This window comes from Astatotilapia calliptera, chromosome 3 (genome assembly GCF_900246225.1).
Source record: "Astatotilapia calliptera chromosome 3, fAstCal1.2, whole genome shotgun sequence".
NCBI lineage: Eukaryota > Metazoa > Chordata > Actinopteri > Cichliformes > Cichlidae > Astatotilapia > Astatotilapia calliptera.
This window is the reverse complement of record NC_039304.1, coordinates 13,945,137-13,966,689: the sequence shown is the minus strand read 5'-3', so window position 1 is coordinate 13,966,689 and position 21,553 is coordinate 13,945,137. Positions and strand designations below refer to the sequence as shown.

Below are 21,553 nucleotides of genomic sequence, written 5' to 3'. Positions count from 1 at the left end.
GAACGCTAGGCTAACAGTGCTCCACTGGGAAAAGGAAGCCTAGCTCGCCATCATTAGCACTCCTTCCCACCAGACTTTCAATAGTGGCAATCATCAACAGCTCTTACCCACACAGCACCGAGTTCATCCTGCATTCCTCAAAGGAGGGAGTCGAGACAGCTTTATAAATAGTCCTTTCTTTTGCAAAAATGAATTTTCATTTTCAGTTCGACTACCTGGTAATGCCTAAACCTTTACTCAATGGATCTCTCTAAAGACGGATGTAGCCTGCAACGTATTGTTGGCCTCCTGACCTTCTTCTGAGCATTAAGGAAAACCGAAGAAGTGTGCTTTTTACCTGCCCTCCCCCCACACACACAATCCCATCCCATCCACAGATATCACAGCACAAAAACAATTCAATTAGCCTCAAATCTCCCATTAATGGTTCTCGCCATATTAAATTAACATTTTTATGGGCCATTGCCCCACTCCCCGTCACTCCCTACATCTAAACCCAAGCCGCATCCACACCCCGAGCTACCAGACCACCACCACTGACTACTTTTAATCTGAATTTAAATGACTTCATTTACTTTGCCTCTGAAACAATCCACAGAAGGCCAAGGGGAAACGCTGCGATTTCCGTTTACAGAGACGTGGTAAAAGAAAGACCTTGCAAATTAATCTTAAGATCTTAATTCATGAAGTGATAAAAGATCTCCTTTTTTTCTTCTTTTCCTCCCTAATTCTTGCAACTTTCAACAATCCTAAACGTACGCCACAAAGCCAGCGCAGCGTTAGTGATTCTTTGAAAGTAATTTCAGTTCATTTTTCTATTGCCAGGAGAGCAAGAGATGGAGCCAAGAGTAAGAGGGACAGATCTAAAAATAGATCGAAAAATCACAGAAAAAAAAAAAAAAAAAACAGACAGAAAAATCAAAAGAAGAAAAGTGTAGGGAAAAAAGTTTCTGCGAGTTTTGGGAGTAAAAATAACTGCTAATTAGTGAGAGGAGCTGCATAGACGGCGAAAACAAGACAGACATAAAGTCAGAGGCTTTTACTGCAGTTGGCTGACAGAATCTGGCACTTAAGTAGTGAACACATGAAATTCTGATACAGCTTCAAATCATGCCAATCAGGAAACGCAAGAGGCATGTTTTGTGCCTGCATCTGCACATCCACACAGACACAAACACTTGCTTTAATGAGCCAAACTCACCCAGTGCGGCTGGTGCGAAGAGGCTGGCGAGGACTAGCAGGCGTGCGGTCAACATGGCCTCCTCCTCCTCCTCCTCTTACCGCCCGCTGCTGAAGGTCCCAGATAAGTTCAGTACTCAGTGTTTTGCTGGCAAATGCCCCAGCTGGGTGCTTCCTTTATGGCACCGATCCCTCCACTGCGCCACACTTCCCACAGGACCGCAGCAAGCCTTGTTGCTCGGATTCCAGATGCCTTCCAAAGTCTGTCAGAAACAAAACAACAACAAAAAAACAACATGCCTATGAGCTGAACAGAAGACAGGAAGTAAATGAGGTTTGGGATCTCAAAAAACTTCTTGGTGAACAATCGGACTGTTGTCTTTTCCAGTAAGAAGCGCGGCAGATGGATGCCCGTGGCTTTATAAATCCTTATGCACAGCCCTTATGGCACTGTGGGTTTCAAGTCGCCATCGAGTGACACAGTGCAAGTTGCTCAGTCTGCAGTCATATGAACTCATACCAGGCGTGATCAACCAGACGCTAAGAGAGCGCAAACCACAAAAGGTATTTTTGGATATTCTGTTGTTGTTTGCTCGCCGAAGTGTTAACTCCTTACACCTTACCAACAAATCACTCCCACAGAGAGGCGAACACTGAGCGATGAAGCACACCCTGCTGTATTTGGAGAATTGGTTATGCATATGTGCTCCAGACCTCATGTATTCTCTCAAGGATTGATGGCAATTGACATAAGAAACGCACTAGTGTTTTCACTTTCCTGCGGGTAAGAACCATAACTTAGCAGTTTGAGATTTTGCACCGATGGACATTTTTCTGCTGTGCTGCTGCTGGGCTTCTTTCCAAAATTCTAGTCGGCAAAACAGTTCACAAAGCAGAGCTGCCCTCAACCTCCTCTAACACCGTGAGAGGGCCCCCTGAGTGAACTCCTGACGGAGGAAGTCATTGCTAAGCTATTGCTACTTAGCATAAAATGAGCTGCAAACATCAAATATGTTTTGCATGGCGATTCCTGAAAACTGTGCCACTATTCAAAATGAAGATATGTAACATAACAGTGAGATGTGAATGAATAATAGGGTGCACGGTTAAAGAAGGATCAACAATATAATCTGATGCGATTCATAATATGATCCCCATAAAACAAATACCATGATATTAAAGTTAAATCAGCTTTAATGATTATCCCCCCTCATCTACAAAACCCTTCTATTATCCACCATCAGCCATGATCTGCTGCAGAAATGTAATCTCTGTAAAACGACACAAGTCAAAGAGTGCACATAATCCTGGCATCCATTACACAATCACCACTGCTGCACATTAGGCTGTCAGTACTACATTCAATATTATGGGGGAGCTAATTCCTTTGCGGGAGGGACGAAAATCTGGTTGCGAAAGGTCAAGCGCTGCGTCAAAGGACACGGCACTTGGGAAGTTGACTGACATAAGAATCTCAAGTTACACGAGTAAAACACGTTTATCAGATTTTCCATATCAGCTCCCACGCTGTGCAAGCAGTGGCGACTTAACCCATCTCAGAATCTAGCCCTTAATCCTAATTCAAAAAGCCACGATTAGGCTAATCAGATTTTTTTGAACAGATATTAATGGACTTTACAGAAGCCTATCATTGGTCTCTGCATAGGAAGGCCATTTGGGCAATATTAGAGGTTAAAAGTGCTCATTAGCAAAGTCTTGGCAGGCCTCCATGAGTGAACTCAACCGGAGTTTGGAGACCATCTACCGAACCACCCTCTGGTGTACTGTTCGCTCCGTCCCGTGCATGCAGAAATGACTGTGGGACTCTAAAGAAGTTAAAATAGCAGTGTGAAAGAGCGTGCTTGATCAAAGCCACGTCCTTATGAGTAAACAGTGCTTTTATTAAAACACTTTGACAGCTGCCAGAGAGCTAAATTAAATACGACATCAAATCGGATGCTGAGACTGCCTTGACAAAATAAAAAATACATTATTCCAGGAATAATCACTCTGTCCAAGCGGCAAATTGGAGTTTTATAGCAAAGGATAAGGTTTGGGAAAATGCAGACTAAAAATATTAAAATAAAATTTTATATATATATATATATATATATATATATATATATATATATATATATATATATATATATATATATGACAAAGTTCAAAGCTAGGGTTGCTGGCATGTGCTTGTTTCCCCCCTATATCTCAGGAGAGCTTTTTTTCAGTGGGATGGAGACAATTAGAATTTGTGTGTGCTAGTGAGAGCGTACACGGCACATCTCACAGCACAGCCTATTAACCAGCAACTACTTGCACAGGTGTTACTTAAGAAATTATCACATAAAATGAAGAACACTATCACAGTTGTTAATTTTCTCTACAAAAAAAAAAAAAAAAAAAAAAGAGTAGAAGAAGAAAAAAAAAGTGTGGGCTTAGGTACTGAAACTGGCATCGCGCGCCAAAAGAACACATCATAAAATACATATTTATGAGAAAGGCTTGGACCCTGTTCAACGTTAGAGAAAGCGGGGAGAAAAAAGGCCGAACGCTAGTCCAGCATTGCCAGCTCGTCTTGTATTCCAGAAGGAGCCTTATGATACATTATGGTGCTGACGTTTCAAGGGTACTTGTTCTGAGGGGGATTTAGGATAACTCCCTTAGATAAGCTGGCCAACATTTAGCAGACCTAGCAACAACTGTAGCGTCTGTTCTCAGCCACATCAAGGAGACTTCTTCATTACGGCCCTCGCAACTTTTTTCCTTGTCGGTGTCGTTTTGGTTTTTTCTGTAACTGTGGTGCGTGCCAACGGAGCCAAGATGAAACCTGACAGTTTTAATTAACTGAAGAGTTTACCTGACAAAGCCGGGTGATAGGAAAAGTAAGGAATGTGGTTGTTGGGGCGAGAGGGTGGGCGTTGCGTGACTGCATTAAAAAAGAATGGCAAAGAAAAAAAGTAGGAAGCAATGACGGACATAAATCTGTTAAGACAATATAAGTCAGATCCACAGCTGGTGATGGGATCAAAACACCAAATAAATAAATTTAAAAAGTGTACGTTCATTAATCATGTGTGGAAGCGTTGTTTTAAACGTGCTGAACACTCATCTCCTTTGGTGTGACATTGCAGTGTTAAAAGCTACAGAAGAAGATGTTTGGCTTTGCTGATTTACTACTAAACACCACACGCAATCTTGACATTGATAATGCTCCCGTGCTCCTCCAACCGGGTGAGACTCAAATGTGTTATGCTGCAATTAGTCATGCTGTGTTGACTGCTTTGTCAATGACACCTGATATGAAAAAAAAATCATCTTGGAAAGCCGGATAGGAAAACCTGAATAAATTCCACACACGCATGCTAAAAGGAAATCGTAACACACCGATACCTCGGGATTTGCTGCCGTACCCGTTACCATTACGGTGTAATTCCTCTCCTGCAAAATTGTTGGAGGCCGTTTCATATATTTTACAGAAGCTCTCCTTCTTCCTCTGTTTTTACTCCAATGCTTCGGCGCATTAGAGATAACCAGAAGTCAAATACAGTATGCCAGTTGTTTTACATGCTTTTTCCATGTACTTTACATATTTAAATACACAACTACTAGTTTACATCTGAGTCATTGTCCCCGCACTGTGTTTGCTGCACCACTTCACTCTGCTTTGGGTCAAGAAGACAAATCCACTCTGAAATATATTTCAGAATAAGAAATCAGACGTATACGGTACATTTCACTCATTGAGTGTTTGCATTTTAATTTCGAATACAACGCAGGAATGCTAATGCTTGTTGAGCATTGTTGCTAAAGGTGGAGCACAAGGATAAGAAGTTACTAAAAATGTAAATAGTAATGTTATTTTATTAATTTTATGGAAATATCATTTAAAAAATCAAATTTATTATAACCTGATGTAAATATAAGTTTTTTCCTAAACCAGCGGAATAAAAATCTGATATGAACAATGAGTCAAAATAAAAAAATCCTTGAACTGTACCTACATGGAAGCAGAACTTAAAACTATAAACACATAATTAAATGACCCACATGTCTATTCTCAGAGATAAAGAAAGAGAAGTCCTCCTACTACAGTGCCTGATATGTATTGCTATGTGTAATCATTGTTTTCATTACTGCTCAGGCTTAGTTTTTATGTAAGATATGATTTCTTGCCTTTTAAAATGCCACAAAATAAAAAGAGCTCTCCATTATAATCTCTTAAAGTCCAAGATGTCCAGTCCAGAACCCAAAGATCTTTAATATAACGAAAAACTTAAGCAAACACGAACAATTCAAATCATCTGGACCATGTTGTGAAAAATGTTCCCCGGGCAAATAACATCTTTTTAGTGACTCCTCACTTTGACTTGTGGCCGGCGTTGACTGTAGATTTTCATTTTAAACCTTATAAATGTTGGATTTCATCACACACAGCGCTCTCGTTTCACCAATACAGACGGTGAGATAGCCATCGGGCTGATTCGCATCACTGCCCCGGTGGGCACTTCTCCGTCACTTCACGACCTGAGGAAACCGAAAATGATTTCTATTAATCCGGAGACCTTCTATTCAGCGTCGCCGTAACAATGCGAAACTTGATCCTCGCTGTTATCTGATGGGGACATACGAAGTGCGATATAACTAGTCACGCATGCTTGAAGCCCTGCCACGTAACGCTATGTAATGAAGTAGGATCAGGTTAAGTAGCATGTCTCCGATTTTCAACTGCTTCATGTCCAGATGCTTATCACACCGGCAGGGAGGGCTTGGTAATTTTTATGAGACAGACAGTGTGTTCATGCAAATGAAGTGTCTCATATAAAATGAATATTAATCAAGCCCACTGTCTGCATACAGTATGATTGATGAGCACTCACTCGGAAATCTTAGGAGATGAGCTGAGATGATTAAAACCGAGATGATGCTTTCCGTCTACGGTTAAAGATTATTTTTTCCACTCGGTTGAGCTTCCAAACCTTGCTGATGGCTTAAAATTGAGCGGTCAATTTTATAACGCTAAACTCAGCTGAAATGTCATAATTGCGCTTTGCTAATGCGAGCTGAAAGGTGTGAAAAACCAAAGGTAAATGGAGAGTGGTCTTTTAAAGGCACTGCGTGCATCCTTGGAGCCTGACAACGTGAGCAGCAAGGCATTCACTCATACAATTGCTTTTCCACAAGGGACCCCAACACAGCTAGCCACTGACAGGCAGATAATAGCGCTAACTTTAGCCTGTACAGTGTCTGAATGCTCCTATATGATAGGCTTGTTGAGTGTGACTGATGGCCTGGGTTAAATAATGGGGCCCTACCTCCGCTCCTCCTCGCACACAAAGGCACTGTAACCCCTCCTGACACATAGGACACTTCCCAACTGGAAGACAATGGCAACACAATCCATTAGAGGAAATTACTTGTGTGCACAATAAAAAAAAAACCTGGGTGCAAAAACAAATAAAACAAATTGCCATTACAAATATTTAACAGTACACCGGGTTGCTATAGGAATGAGCTGAACTCCCACAAGGGAGAGAAATAAAAACACACATGCAGTGAATAAATGCAGATGGATGCCTCGTTTAAAGGCAGGGCAAATCTGCCTTGAGACAGTTCTCCATTATAATGCAAAGCTCAGGCACTATCCATTTTCCACGTCTTCCTTCTTTCAATCCTCCCTCTCTTCTTCTCTCAGCATATCTTGCCTAATGCAGCACAAATGGATCCCAGACAAAGAAAAAGAAAGAGAGAGAGGAAGAGGTGGGTAATAGGAAGGACAGGAAAGAGAGACGGATGGACTATTGAGAATTGGGGAGGAATGTACAGTAAAAAGGACTAGAGGATAAGAGGATGGGAGGACAGAAAGGGAGAGGTAGAGGGGGGGATAATGAATGATGGATTGAAAAAGGAATAAAACCCATTAAAAGCGAGAGGAAGACGTAAGGTTGGGGGGATCACGTGAACTGATGTTTGAAGGTAATTAATCACTGACTAGATTCAATGTACAGCCTTCACGTCAGCTGTTGTTGCCATACTGGCTCAGGTGGACAGGTTACCATGACAACCTCACCTGTTGGCCATTAATCACCTTGCAGGAGCAATTGGCATGCTGTGCCCACAAACACGGCAAGTCATTATGTGGCCAGGATTGATTTTGGATTCGAGCTAAAACGGGCCTCATATTACGTGGCTACGGGAGACTGAAGCAGACACCACTCAAAGCAAAGATACTCACATTTGTATGAGCACAACGGGGCTTATAGGTATAAAACACAGTGACCTCAACGTTGAATGCCAGGCAACCTCAGGGAAAGTATGGATTTCCTCTAGGCAGCAGCATCGATATATTGCCATTATGTTATGCTGACAGCTGTTTTCAGAGATACGGATGGATAGCATTGGCAGGGTTGGATATAATTCTGAGGTAAAAACCATTTCTTCAGCTTCTGGCTTTTGACATCGGTGGTTATCACGACTGAATACCACAGTACACGTTTGGCAATGTAGCCACAACAGAAGCATTACGATTTCAGGTTTTGAGTGAAATATCTCACCCATACTTCCCCATCACCATCTGTTTCATGGTAGCATGCCAGCATCCTAAACTATAGATGGCTAAAATTGTGTAGGAGGGTTGTTACAATAGTGGAATTTCAACCGGATACAGATACAATTTTTGATACCAATAATTGTAATAGATCACATTAAGAAAATTTTTAAGTAAGAATATTTAAATAAAGTTAATCAACAATACTAGTCCATGCATATGTTCAGCAACTGCCTGTTTATTTACTGTGCTGCTGGTGGCTTGGCACATTATTTATGTCGCTGATAAAACAGTTTATTAAATAGAGTTTGTAACACAAGCTGCAATTGTTTCTGTCTTGTTGCTGCTAGACTTTTCTCAGCTTTAGTCTGGTACATAACAGAAACATAACACTTTTTAGACACAACGAATTATGTTGAATTAACACTGTCCTTTAACTTTGCAGACGGGCAGGGCTGATAACATTGGCTGCCTGCCTACCTCCCACCCACATTAACATTAGCTTTTATTATTAGCCGCTAACTTAATAACTTAATAGATGGCTAATGTGGGGTAATTGGTAATAGTCACATGGCTAACGTTTAGATATTTGTTACTGTTCACACGTTCAGCTGCTAGTGAGGGGAGGAGCTTTGTGCCTGCATGTCTGTTGGTACTGATACTGATTCATATGAGTATCTAAACTCATTTATTTGTTTTTCTGAATATCTTTTTTTTTTTACTTTTTAAATTACATAGCGCTATTTGCAGGGCATTATGAATGATGGACTTGTAACAGTCAAAATGTCAGATGAAGAACGCAAAAGTAGAAGTAGTATCAACTAATAATCAGCCGGCAGGGGAACACGGGTCACCAACAGCAGTACCAGTGCTAGTTATTCAGGGAGCAATGAAAGAATCTCATAGCACTGATTTGTGTTTAGACTTTGTTAAATTTTCATATATGAGCGTAGAACATCCTTTTTAGCGCCACGGACCGGTTTGCGTCCAACAATATTTTCATGGACCGGCCTTTAAGGTTTCGCGGATAAATACAACAAAATAAAACCAAAAAAACGAAGATTTATTCATAACACACGGGAAAAGACCCAGGGAAACTGAGTTAATGATAAAAACGACTCAAAAATAACGATAAAAGCCCTGAAAACCATAAATTTCACACCCAACCCTCAACTCTCTCGGCCCGGTACCAAATGACTCACGGACCGGTATTGGTCTGTGGTCAGAGGCTTGGCAACTGATTGCCTACGAAGCTAACGTTAGAATCTGCAATCATCTTTTCCAGTAAAGGCACAATTTCTGTGCTTGATTTGAACACAACCCTGTTGAAATTCATGGAGAACACAAGCAAGTGTGTCATTTTCCACTTTGCAATGTTCCAACTCGTGTATCCAAATTGTGGCAAAGTCATGTTAACAGCTTGACATTAGCATTGAGCTCAAACCGTGTGAACGGACATATGGGGAAAGACAGCTAGGCTATCGGCTGTGAAACTCTAGAATCTATATCTGAATTTTCCTCCTAATAAAAGTTTAGTTTGGATTGGCTTTCAAAATATCTACAAGCCACTGCTTTCAGAATGAACAACATATGGTCAGTTGAAAACCACATGAAGCATTGTGAATACGAGCCAGAAAGCTAACAAAGAAATATAATACAAGCTGCACCCTTCAATGCCTGAAACAAAGCCGAACCCAACCATTTTTCTAATTACTGGTGTCATTTTTCAGCACAGTCTGAACTGAGATGAATCCATGTTTGGAGGGCATCTGCTCAGAAAAATCTCAATTTACTTTCTTTGTATTTGACTTTTTCAGATCTCAATTTCCTTCCATTTTGTATTCCCTCTAACTGCATTTGCATAATTTTCCAATTGACACTTCATTCCCTGCCAGATTTGAGAAGGAAGGGGAAATCGCAACTGTACAAACACACACACGCAACGCACACACACACACACGCCCGCAGACACACACAAACAACAACAGCAATTTCAGCTCAGCCTCTGAGTCAGGGGTACAGCAAATTCCAATGTCAATAACACTGATCCCAATGGTGCATGCATTTCAATATCATTATGTGATGCTGAGCCAAGTGCACGAAATATAATGAAATCTTAAAACACGAATTGCATGGCATCCATGGCCAGGCAAATGTGATGCACATTTTCAGCAACTACATAATGTATCATGCTGCATGCACTCAACACAGACTTGATTACAATGTTAATTCTGCCTTCCATCTGGTCCTGCGTGTCTGTGTTAGTGTTGTTGACCGCAAATTGCAATGGTGTGTCTAGGTGGCATAATGATTGTAGCATGAGTGTTACCGATGGCAAGAATATGTTGTAAATGGTCTGGAAATGAGAGGTATGACTGTGTCACAAGCAACCACAGTGGTCACGACCACAGGGAATTCAAATGGCTTCCACCTGGACTCCACTTGCAGCAAAATTAGAGGCAGAGCAAGACAGGCAGAGGAGGTGGAGGAGGGTGAGACGACGGAAGCAGAAAGATCTGGTTGTTTGAACAGAAGGCATGTGTGTTTATATACGCGTACGTGTCCATCAGTGACCACTTGAGCTAGAATTCTTGAACGAAAGCCTGGAGTGATGGTGTAGGTTCACAAAGGGGAAGCAGGGAGGGGAGCCAAGACGGCCCCATGACTCACTGGATCATTTTTGGTTGCCTGGAAGTGTCAAAAAAAGTTTAAAGCGGTGACAGTGGACACAGATAGCAGAGTCGTTAGCTACTAGTCATCATACATGTTTTGCTTCCAAAGCACTAGACTTTCTTGTAATCAGAAAAAGTTCTCAAGGTCTCCCAAAGTTTTTCTTTGGAGATCGGCTGCTTTTTCACTCATTTTCACTTTGGTCCTTGGATTTTTTATTTGTTTTGTTTAAGCCACCTACAACTAATCTACAAATTATTCAAGCCTAAAAAATGCACCTAACTCAAGCGATGAACTTAGCCAAAAAACGCCCCCCCAAAAAACCCAACTTTAAATTGCCTCTATGCACTTTGTTGCTAGCAGCCTGTCATAAAAAGAAAACACATCATTTGTTCCCATTTCTTCAGCTGAATCAATGAAAAATGCCAGATAACACATTTTGACAGGCACGAAATAGTATTTTTTGTACCAACAAGGTGATTCACCAAGAGGTGTTAGCCAAAAACTTGGCATATCTCACCATGGCGTGCAGTGCGTCCTTAACAACATTAAGGAAAGCTGACAAGTGGAGGACAAAAGAAGAACTCGCAGCCTTAGAAAAGAAAAACAACTATCTACAGCAGAGGAACAGTATTTGAAAGTCGTGTCTTTAAGAAATACAAAAAAAGATTGTTTTTGAGCATATCAATGATCCCAAACACATGCAGTAAAAGCATACCTGGATGGGAAAAAAACACAGTGGAACACTATCAGTCATGAATTGGCCTCTCGAGAGCCTGGACCTCAACATTGTTGAAGTAGCGTGGGATCATCTTTACAGGGAACGGAACAAAAGGCAGACAACATCCAAAGAAGAGCTTTGAATGTCTTCAAGGAAGCCTGGACAATTATTCCTGAAGGAAATTGCGAGATAGCTGCCTGAGAGTTGAGGCTGTGCTGAGAAACAAAGGTGGTCGTAGCAAATATTGACTTTAAAGCTTGTTAGAATTGTACAAACTCTGTTTTTGGCTGCTATCCTTTATTTCCATGTATGTTTGCAGATGTTTCAATAAATCACCATCTTCCTAGCAAAAAAATGTGCATTTGATTTCAAGTTATGTGCATGTTTTTTTCTTCAGAAAGCTCCCAATAACATATTTTCTGTCACTCTTGATTAATGTCAGTGAGACGATTTTACATTTCCAAACAGAGAAGGACCACACTCCCTGTAAAGAGTAATGTGACAATCTCATTTGTGAACTCAGAAGGAGAAAATTCACCGCTCACTAGAAGGTCCTTTTATCGAGGCTTAACGGTGACATTTCAGTCAAAGCAAATCTTTTGTTACTGCCCTTTTATTGTGTGAAATGTCCCCGTCCTCGCAACGTTCCTAAATGTGCAAATATCAATATGAAGGCGTGAACAAATAATCGATGCAGCAAATATAGTGTGGTATGTTTTCTTTGCAGGAAGTTGTTGGCTCAGTGGGACCAGAACTGGCACATATCCTTTCATTGATCGTTGTCAGGTTTTTATTTTCTTGTTCCCATTTTCATCCTGACCCATGTTTCTACCCCAAACTTTAATTGTGTTAAACCCGTGCATTCAGCGGCTTATTATTTTTAGTGACCTCGTTCAAAGTAGTCTTTAAAAGCCATAAAAAGTACTCAAAGACAACATTTAACACTCGAAGAATGTGTTCGGAGAACCAAAGCAAACAGACCAACGAACCCAGACGCATTCTTTGTGGTCATCGACAGTCGGCGCCCTTGTTGAATCAGACCGCGTCTTATTCACCTGGTAAATAAGGGTAAATAATCATCCAAACATAGTTGGCGCTGGGGTTAAAGGTGAATTGCTTCGTAGGCTCCTTTAGTGTTGTCTGGCGGCTTTTAGAAAATGCAGGCTGAAACGTGAGAGAGCTGCTCTCGTCCGAGACCCCGGTGACCCGGCTTTGGAGTGATCGATTAGGGAGCAAGAATAAACTTGCAAATGCCTGGTGCAAGACCTGAGGGCTGACTTTCAACTAAAAAAAAAAGACGTTTATAGGAAGGGGAAGAATGTGGGTAACGCTAAAACTTATATACTGATACATTTATACTGAATTTGACTGTCTGCCCATGCACAATGCTTTGAAAATACTAATACTTTTAAGAAAAGAAGCACTGATAGTAGCTGCCAGCCGAGATAAGATCATATGAAGCATGAGTTAATATGATCTTGGCTCAAATCATTATGGTCCACATTCACCCCGGAAAGCCATCCCTTACCTAACACCTTCTGTTCTCTTCCCTGAGTTCGACTTATCAGGAAATGCTCAAAGATAATCATCTCTAATTGGGCGTTTTGTTTTTTCCCAGCTGTAGGGAAGAGGTGCCTGCCGAGTAATCTATGGAAGAAGTGCAGAGAGCTGGCAGGCAGCGGGGACACAAAGTCCTCACTTAGACTAGTACAGAATGAAGTTTGATGAAAGTCTGATTGGTCTGGGCAAACATCCTCATGGGGTATGTCTCTGGACAAAGAGAGCAATACTCTTCTCTTCTGTCCAGGAAAAAGCTCTCAGGTCTGACAAATCACAGCCAGTCTCGAGGTGCCTGGTCTCACTTCTAGATTTATATCAACCTCAATCTAAATGTCTGCTGAATTTCAGGAAACCTGTTTTTTTTCTCCCTTTTTCTTTCTCCTGATCTTACCTATTGTCCACAGCACACACACACACACACACACACACTTTCAAACACATGCTAACACTACTGTACAGTTACTTATTACTTATTTCACGTTAGGTTTGTGTGTGTGTGTTAAAAAGAAAAAGTGAAAGATGGCATTTGAGCCCCAGCTAATGGACTACTTGTGTTATACACTCAGCAGCATGGACTTACATGCTGTGCTACTTAAAAAAAAAAAAAGCCATTTAGGATCTATTGGCTTAATTTCACTAGATGCTGACTAATTCTAATTAAGTCATTAAAAACTTGGTGTGATGTACAAATCTGCAAAGGCGAGGGACTTAATGAAGTGAAATGAAGGCCGGCGAAGTTCGAACCACACCGACACCGGGTAGATGCTATCGGTGGCGACTCTGTCTAATTTCTGTGTGAGCGCAATAGTAAAGGCCAGTTAGTTAGATGTTTTAGACATCAAACCAGGAGAGTACCTGCAGTGTGCAGCGGGGGGAGATAATGCATTGTGGGAGTGTGTGCGCACCTTTTTGCATTTTTATGCACCTTCACTTTGGGAAGGCAACCACACACACTTATATATACACAATCCAACGACCTTGCCCTGCCTGTGTCTCTTGGCTGAGTGGTAGAACGTGTTTGGGTTGGACTCAGCAGGCAACCTATCTAAATCTAAAAGAGGAGGTCTCCTGGGGTGAGGCAGCCACACAACGGTCGAGGGTAGTTAGCGAATGTCAAAGTACAGAAACGCTGTGTAAAATGTGGCTTTTACAGCGCTGTGATTGGAGCGTGCATGTGGACTGATGCGACGCACTTTAATGGAAAGTCTATTACAGGAAAATCTCTAGTCCAAGACTTAAGAATGCACAATATGGATTCAAATGAGGGGTTTGGACGGATGGACCTGGAAGGCATAACAATTGTGTTGTGATTGGCCTGGAAAGCATAATAATAAGGTTTGCACCCAGAAGACGTGATATGGTGTGTTTGTTGGCAGCTCGGATACACCACAGAAGACGCGCGGTCTCATTGTATAACAAACGCTCTTGCACAATTGCTCCCGCAAACTCTCTCACGCCCCCACCCCACCACCGAGCACGTGCTCTGCCCCATTCCTCCTTTGTCTCTCCAAAATACACTTTAATTTACATAGCGTACAATCATCAAGACTTGTGATCCGGGTCCAAGTCCTAATTGCACTCTGGTGTAATGTTATTCATCCACTTTACTCCACAGCCACAAACACCGTTCTGCCATCTCCACGGAGTGAATGAAAACGAGGGAGTCGGTAATTGCTTTGGACTTCCCGGAGTACACCAACTCAAATATACAGAAAAACTGCACAAAGCCCCTCAGAACTCAACATTATTAATGAGACTGCCTCCTGTGTGTGCCGGTGGTACAACAGAAGACACAGTGGATGTCATTAGCTCTTTTCTAATCAATACAGAATATGTCAATGCTGGGCTGGTCTTTGGGAATGACCTACAGTGCAATTTGGCCAAAGAGAGTGGCCCAAAAAAAAAGAAAGAGAGGAAGTGATCCAAAAAGTTTTTTTCATGCCAAAGTAAGGATTTTGAACCAATTAGGAATAATTAATACATACTACGTACGTGCATAATAGAATAATGCAAGAGTTTTTTAAGACACTCAATCGTATAATACTTTTTAGTAACTATATTGGCTCAATAGGGATTATAATGTTAATCTGTCAGTTAGAGAACTAGACTGAAATATGTGACATAATATGAGTTTTTCATCATATTAAGTCTCTTTATTGACAGTCGTATGAGTTGTCATAACGTTTGTATATGCATTCATGGTTCCCAGATGATGAGCCTCTAATGAGCCCTTTTATCCGTTGCCTATTCCTATTATGGGCTGTATGTTTCAAAAATTATACAAAATACTTATACTGCACATGTAGGCTGTGCCCGTGATCACATTTCCAACAAGCTGACCCCTTATGAGCCCCGCTACACCCGAAGATCCTGTGGTAGAGGTCTGCTTTTAATTACTAGGTCAAGGTTAAAAACGAGAGGAGGGCCTCTCGACTCTGAAACAATCAAGGGATCGGGGAGGCTCGCTCTGTTTCCCCATTTAGATCTTCTTAAAAAGGCTCTATTTTCAGTTAAACTTACTATCTTTATCAATTATCTAGCAGTGTCACTTTCATCAGCATCGCTTGTAGTTTGCGTTTAGTGCTAATTAGCAACACTAGCACACATGACACACACACTAACAACAGTTAGCTTAAATCCAGCGTCACCGTTTAACTCGAAGGGACAGGCTGGCGTTTTGAAAAATCCTGTAAGACAAAAATCTGATGATGTATTCCCATCTGGATTGCCGCTTGTTGTAAATTTAGAAACTCTGCGGGCCACGCGCTGACTCACGGTGTCAGTATCAAACCGTTTTGACACTGATGCCAATCTGACAGTGGTTTGTTTTGCATCACTGTTGAGTCTCATTCATCCAAACCCCTCTCAGACGGAATAATATTGACTCCAATTCTGGGGAGTCCTGTCAGCCACCTCTCTAGAGGGGCACCCGAAGCTCAGCCGAAAGTGACTTCCCACCCCTCCATCCTTTCTCGTTTGATTCTCCTCATTTCATTTCTGCATCAGCCCGACACTGGAATGTTATTCAACCTGCACGACAGGCCATCAGGAGCGAGGAGGGGGGCTAACTTTAAAGCAGGCTCTGAAACTCTATCCTACACGCTACCCCTTCTCCATGCACCCCAACCCAGAGTCCCCCGCTAACGCTCGCCAGAAGAAAGGAGACTTTTTTCTTATATTTCGGGAGTGCGAGGGCCTCGGTTTCAGCGCCAGAGACTTTCTTCTGACTTGGACATGGAGCAAAGAGGGGTCTCTGCGAGTCACCACAAGGCTGGCACGCAGCTCCTGGACCAGTTGGTTTCAGCACAGGGGGGGAGTCTGGAATGGGGGAGGGGAGCTCCCGGCTCTGACACTCGTCCAATACACACAGCTGATGCCTCGGGCTGGCAAGTCTAATAACATCATCTGTGTGAGACATTACTGGTGGATCTCATGTTTAATATGTCCATCGGGAGGGGTGGAAATATTATGACTGCAGCCAACACCACAATGCTCATGTCAAGAATTTCAGAATGGATATGGTTAGGCAACTCTTGGCAAAGCCAGTCATACAAATTGAAAAATGAAAACTGCTCCACGACTAGCATAATTACGGGTGCCTCTGATTAACAGATGACTTAGAGCTCCCACAGCAGGGGCAGCCGTCCCTCTAAAAATCTGTTGCCATCTTGTGTTTGAAGAGGCTTCATCAAATTCGATGGATACTTCCAAACCGAGGCTGACAAATGAGTAGTGTGACACATGCAGTAAAGGGAGGATTAATATGTGAACATTTAAGTGGCAGAGCCTTATTTTAGAAATGACCAGAGGTGGTGGGGAGAGTGAAGATTTTATAGCGAACAGTATTTTATTGACAATATTAGAAATGGCCTTATTTGTAATACCATATGCCTAACATTGACTCCGCATGGTGTCATCTGCATGTGCTTGTAATCTGATGCATTTTAGCAGTAAAGAGGGGAGAATCGGCTGCGTGTGTGCGCAGATGTCACCTTTGGAAGGGTGTTTAGTCTCGCGTGGCTCAAAGCTGGTAAAAATCTTTTCACACATTGCATCGTTTTTGCAAACTTGATGGTTAGTTATGTAAAGAAACTATTAAAGTTCAGGACTGTGATTGTGTTTGTTAAAAAGCCACACTTATTGCCCAGTCCTATGTACTGTATGACTGGGCACACGTTACTTGTTGAGCTTCCTTAAACTAGAACCTGACCAATATAGGACTTAAGTCTGATACCGATATTTGATGGTTTTAAAAAGCCGATATCTCGCCGATATTACACGCATGTACCAGCAGAGGGAGATATTTTACCTCAAGCCAACATGAAAGTAATCCTGGGAAAGCATTTATATACATAGCTACCTAGCTTAATTGTTTCTGGCACAGAATGAGCCTGGGATGTACTTCACACCTTACTTGATCAGTAGCGACTTCTTAGCTTTCAGTATATCATCTCCCCCTGCTGGTAATCCAACTTCTGTATGCGTGTCCGTTTCACGCTCTGATATCGGTTTGGTTTCTCAGAATCAGAATCAGAATGGGGTTTATTGCCAAATGTTGAGCAGGTTTACAACATTAGGAAATTGCTGCGGTGCTTCAGTGCAAACATGCTGTCATAAATAGCACTTAAATAGACATGGAAAAAAATAAAAGTAGGGATAAGAATTAAAAGTGCTACGTGGGAAGATATGTGCATGAGATATACATGAGATATATACATGAGAATAAGAATTAAGAGTGCTACGTAGAAAGATATATACATGAGTGCAGGTGGTGATCAGTGCCAAACATGGAATGATGCAGTGAACACAGCGTAGGGTCATGAGTTAGTGGTGGGAACAGTCATATGGTTATTGTTCATGTGTCCGACAGCAGAGGGGAAGAAACTGTTCTTATGGCGAGAGGTTCTGGTGCGAATGGACCGGAGCCTCCTGCCTGAGGGGAGCAGGTCAAACAGACTGTGTCCAGGGTGAGAAGGGTCAGCTGAGATCCGAGCTGCACGCCGCAATGTCCTGGAGGTGTACAGGTCCTGCAAAGATGGGAGTCTGCAGCCAATCACCTTCTCAGCACAGCGCACAACACGCTGCAGTCTCTGTTTGTCCCTGATAGTGGCTCCAGTGTACCACACGGTGATGGAGGAGGTGAGGATGGACTCGATGATTGCAGTGTAGAACTGCATCATCGTCCGTGTTGGCAGGTTGAATTTCTTCAGCTGCCTCAGGAAGTACATCCTCTGCTGGGCTTTCTTGATGACGGAGGTGATGGTGGGCTCCCACTTCAGGTCCTGGGTGATGGTGGTACCCAGGAAGCGGAATGAGTCCACAGAGGTGATGGGGGTGTCAGTCAGGATGATGGGGGGGAGTGGGGCTGTGTGCTTCCTGAAGTCCACAATAATCTCCACTCATTTACTCACTTTTTAAAATTTTCATCCATTGACGATCACAGATGTTCATACCGATACATCGACAAGTGAAGGGTATCGGCCAGGAGCTAATATCGGTATTTCACATCAGTCGGGATCTATTTCACCCCATCACAAACACTCAAATTAATTGTATTTTTAAAAAGGACAGTGAGAGAAAAAAAAACAAAACTTAATGCTTTACTTTCTTCAGCCAATAAAAAGCCCTGAACCAAACTGTGATTTTATACAAGTAAAGCCTGAAGCAGCTATTTGTCTACTCTACAGAGCCTCACCACAGCTCAGACACTGTTGAAAACACATGACTGAGTTAGAGTATTGCACTGGGTAACATATTCCTCCATCATCATGATCATGGGCATTGTAGTTATATTTTAAATCAATCCCTCATCATCTTTGCTGCTGTAAATTCTCTCTACAGCTGCAGAAGTGTATTAGACACAGCTACAGTTCCCAACCAATGCGACATTTGTTGCTGCCGGAAAATAATTTTGCTCTTTATAATGTGACTCAGTTAAACAAACAAACAAAAAAATCCAGTTTTCTGTTGGTATAAGGGTTTGTCAGAAACTCCACTAACACTGCTACTTACGAGATTGCATCTTTGCCTATGTATTCAATTGAAAGACGCAAGCCTAAAACAGTGGGGAAAAAAGAAACATCGTCTGAAACTGAAAAAAACTGTAGTGGGAGAATTTATGATTGCTGACTATGTGCATGTAATCACAACTTTTACAGTTATCGTGACAACAAACGGAGAAACATAGTGCTTTCCAAACTCTACAGCCGATTTCCCTTAATCGTTTGCTTTCATGTCTGCATGTAAGCATGGTGGCTCCGTGAGATGAGCTCCCCTGCCAGTTCTGCCCCGATGGCGCCTTGCGCCCCGACATATCCCGACGCCATCTACTGAGAAGCCTGAAATTTTAACAGCCCTATCTTTGAAAAACATAGCTTTCATTCTTCTGACACATCACAGTGACTGAGTCTCTGAAGAGCTGGATGATGGCAACATGTACTGCTGTGCTGCTGTTTTCTGTTGTCTAAACTGTGTGAGGAAAAGCCCACGAGCGTGAACTGCAATCATTTCTGCTCCGATCGCCGCAGCCTTATCTGCATTTAAGCGGCATCTACTTTGACCGCAGATACTGCCCAAAGCTGAATTTATGTGTTTGTGTGCGTGTGTATATTAACAGTAATGTGAGCATGGGAACGATTTCTCTGAATCATCATAATGAGAACGAAGGTTTACAAAGGGTAATGCAATGTAATTTTATGTTACCAATAGTTGCACAAATTGGATTCGGAAAATGAGGCAGGAACGATAATTAAACTCATTCCAAAGAAACAATAACATAATAAACCAGGTGTAATATCAAAGGATGATGTCAAGTGGTAAGCAACGTTTTTAGACCCTGATACCGACTGTAGCATTTCTTCTAAATCTCACTTCCACTGCCCTTTCCATCAGATGTGTTGGAAACCTGAGCAAATCATATTTCTCTCCCTGTTCTTTTCTCACGTTTCACCCGGGACTGTCTGTGCTGCCTTTGAATAACGCTGCGCTGTAATTTAGTTTCTTTAAGGACAGCAACACGCGAGATATATCAACAACTATCCCAGCAGACGATCTGTCAAATGCACGGACCTGTCACCGCGATCGAAAGGGCACGTGTTAAGTGGAGTGACACGGAGAAATGTCCTCTGTTCAGTCTGACTCTGCGAGTCATTATTCAGATTGAAGCACACCTCAGCGATCCAGGGCCCGTATCCATGCACTGACGCTCGGCACAAATAGCGCCAATAACTCAGCGGATTTGAGCGATTTCCCCCATGTGCATTGTCGATGACAGCTTTTTTTGACGACCCCTTAAATATTTAAATGACTTAGACGAAGCTGTGTGTACGAGTATGGGATAAGGGCATGCATAAACAAGCAGCACAATCGTGACTCAAATTTCATGACAACTTTATTAAAATTTGATTAAACTTAGCGCTGCTGCTTAGCACCTCAGGTATTTTAACATGGCAATTATTGCCTATGAATATGCTGTTTCTTGCTTTTAGTATTATGCAGTGACTCATAATGTGGCCCGCATATACAAGTGCCAATGCAACGAGTGATTTCAGAAGAATTTAATAACTTGATTCGTGCTATATGCCTGCTGTAACTTTAATGGCTAATTCAGTGATGGCACAGAAAGAGTAGGAGGGGAGAAATGAGGAAGACAGCCAGAGAGAGGCACTGGGAAGTTTTTTTCTCTCTTGAAACATGAGCTGAAAGCAGCATCAGTAGCAGCGGGCGTGCACCAAATCCCAACTGACCTCGTTCACATGCAACTGGAAATGGTTTAGCCTGCCTCCATCAGTGCACACACCTGGATGAACATTAGCTAAACACATAAAACACCACTGAAAATTATCAATCAGTCAATCGATCAGACTATTTATAGAGCAATTTTCATTCAACTTGAAAACAACAACAATGGCCTGTTTTTGTACCGTTTTTAACATTTTCTTTTTTTCAGGTCTTTTCACTTGTGTAAAAATCGTTACCAGGAACAGTTACTAAGCTAGTAACTTAGTAACTGCTACTAAGATAAAGATGATAACAATAGCCTCCAACCTTTGACAAACACTCGCAACCGGTCATTTCTCCCCTAGAAAACAGTGAATGCCAGGCAGTTGCCAACTGCTATATGGGTACATGTGAAAGGGCCAGTAAAATTTAGCAAAAGCTTCCATCTGAAATGAATGAAAGTTAACGTAGGCCAAGAGGGCCCTAAGGCTTATGATGCAATTGCAGAAACCCCAAACTAGCTTAACCCTAACCCAGCAGGGGTGATCAACTCTGATGATCTTATGTTGTTGACAATCGTGATTTTGCACATAACCTGCTTTTGGGAGGGGAAACCCAAATCCATCCATTCATCTATTTTCTTCTATTTATCTGATTCAGGGTTGCAGGGTAGCTGAAGACTCTCCCAGCTGTCACTGAGTGAGACATGCGGTACGCCCACATCCATGCAGTTTGAATTATTGAATAAAAAAATATCAATCGTCCAAATTTTCCAACACTGCATTGACACAGCAGCATTGTGAATAGCTGTGAACTACGGCAGGAACAAGAAGTCACAGAGAGCAGAAGCTTTGGAATAAAATCAGAGCGAAAAGAAGATGTAGGTTTGTAAGTTAGGTCTTACAGTTACGTTTTTGCATTCACAACCATATGCACAGCTAATCATGTGACTGCATGAATCATCATTCACAGAGGATAACAGTGTGCACAGAGTCTGTTTTAGCATCATACCTTTAATGACACACATGTATGCAGGCATAAAGAGTATATTTAAAATCCCCTTTTAACGGATTATAATTTTAGAGAGCACTTAAGTAACCTGATTACTTGGAAAAACCTGGCTATTCCAGAAATCAGATTATGTGAAATTACGTCATCCT

General features: G+C 42.0%; 1 protein-coding gene across 26 annotated transcripts in view; it reads right to left on the bottom strand.

Moving 5' to 3' along the window:
* The window catches only part of LOC113018655 (adhesion G protein-coupled receptor L3), a 265,269-nt gene that overhangs the window by 189,216 nt on the left and 54,500 nt on the right, over positions 1–21,553 (bottom strand). For all 26 annotated transcript variants that reach the window (XM_026161934.1, XM_026161936.1, XM_026161935.1 and 23 more), the window contains exon 3: positions 1,202–1,442. In XM_026161934.1, the coding sequence (XP_026017719.1) occupies positions 1,202–1,256 (55 nt within the window). In that variant the 5' untranslated portion in view covers positions 1,257–1,442. The remainder of the gene's footprint in view (positions 1–1,201; positions 1,443–21,553) is intronic.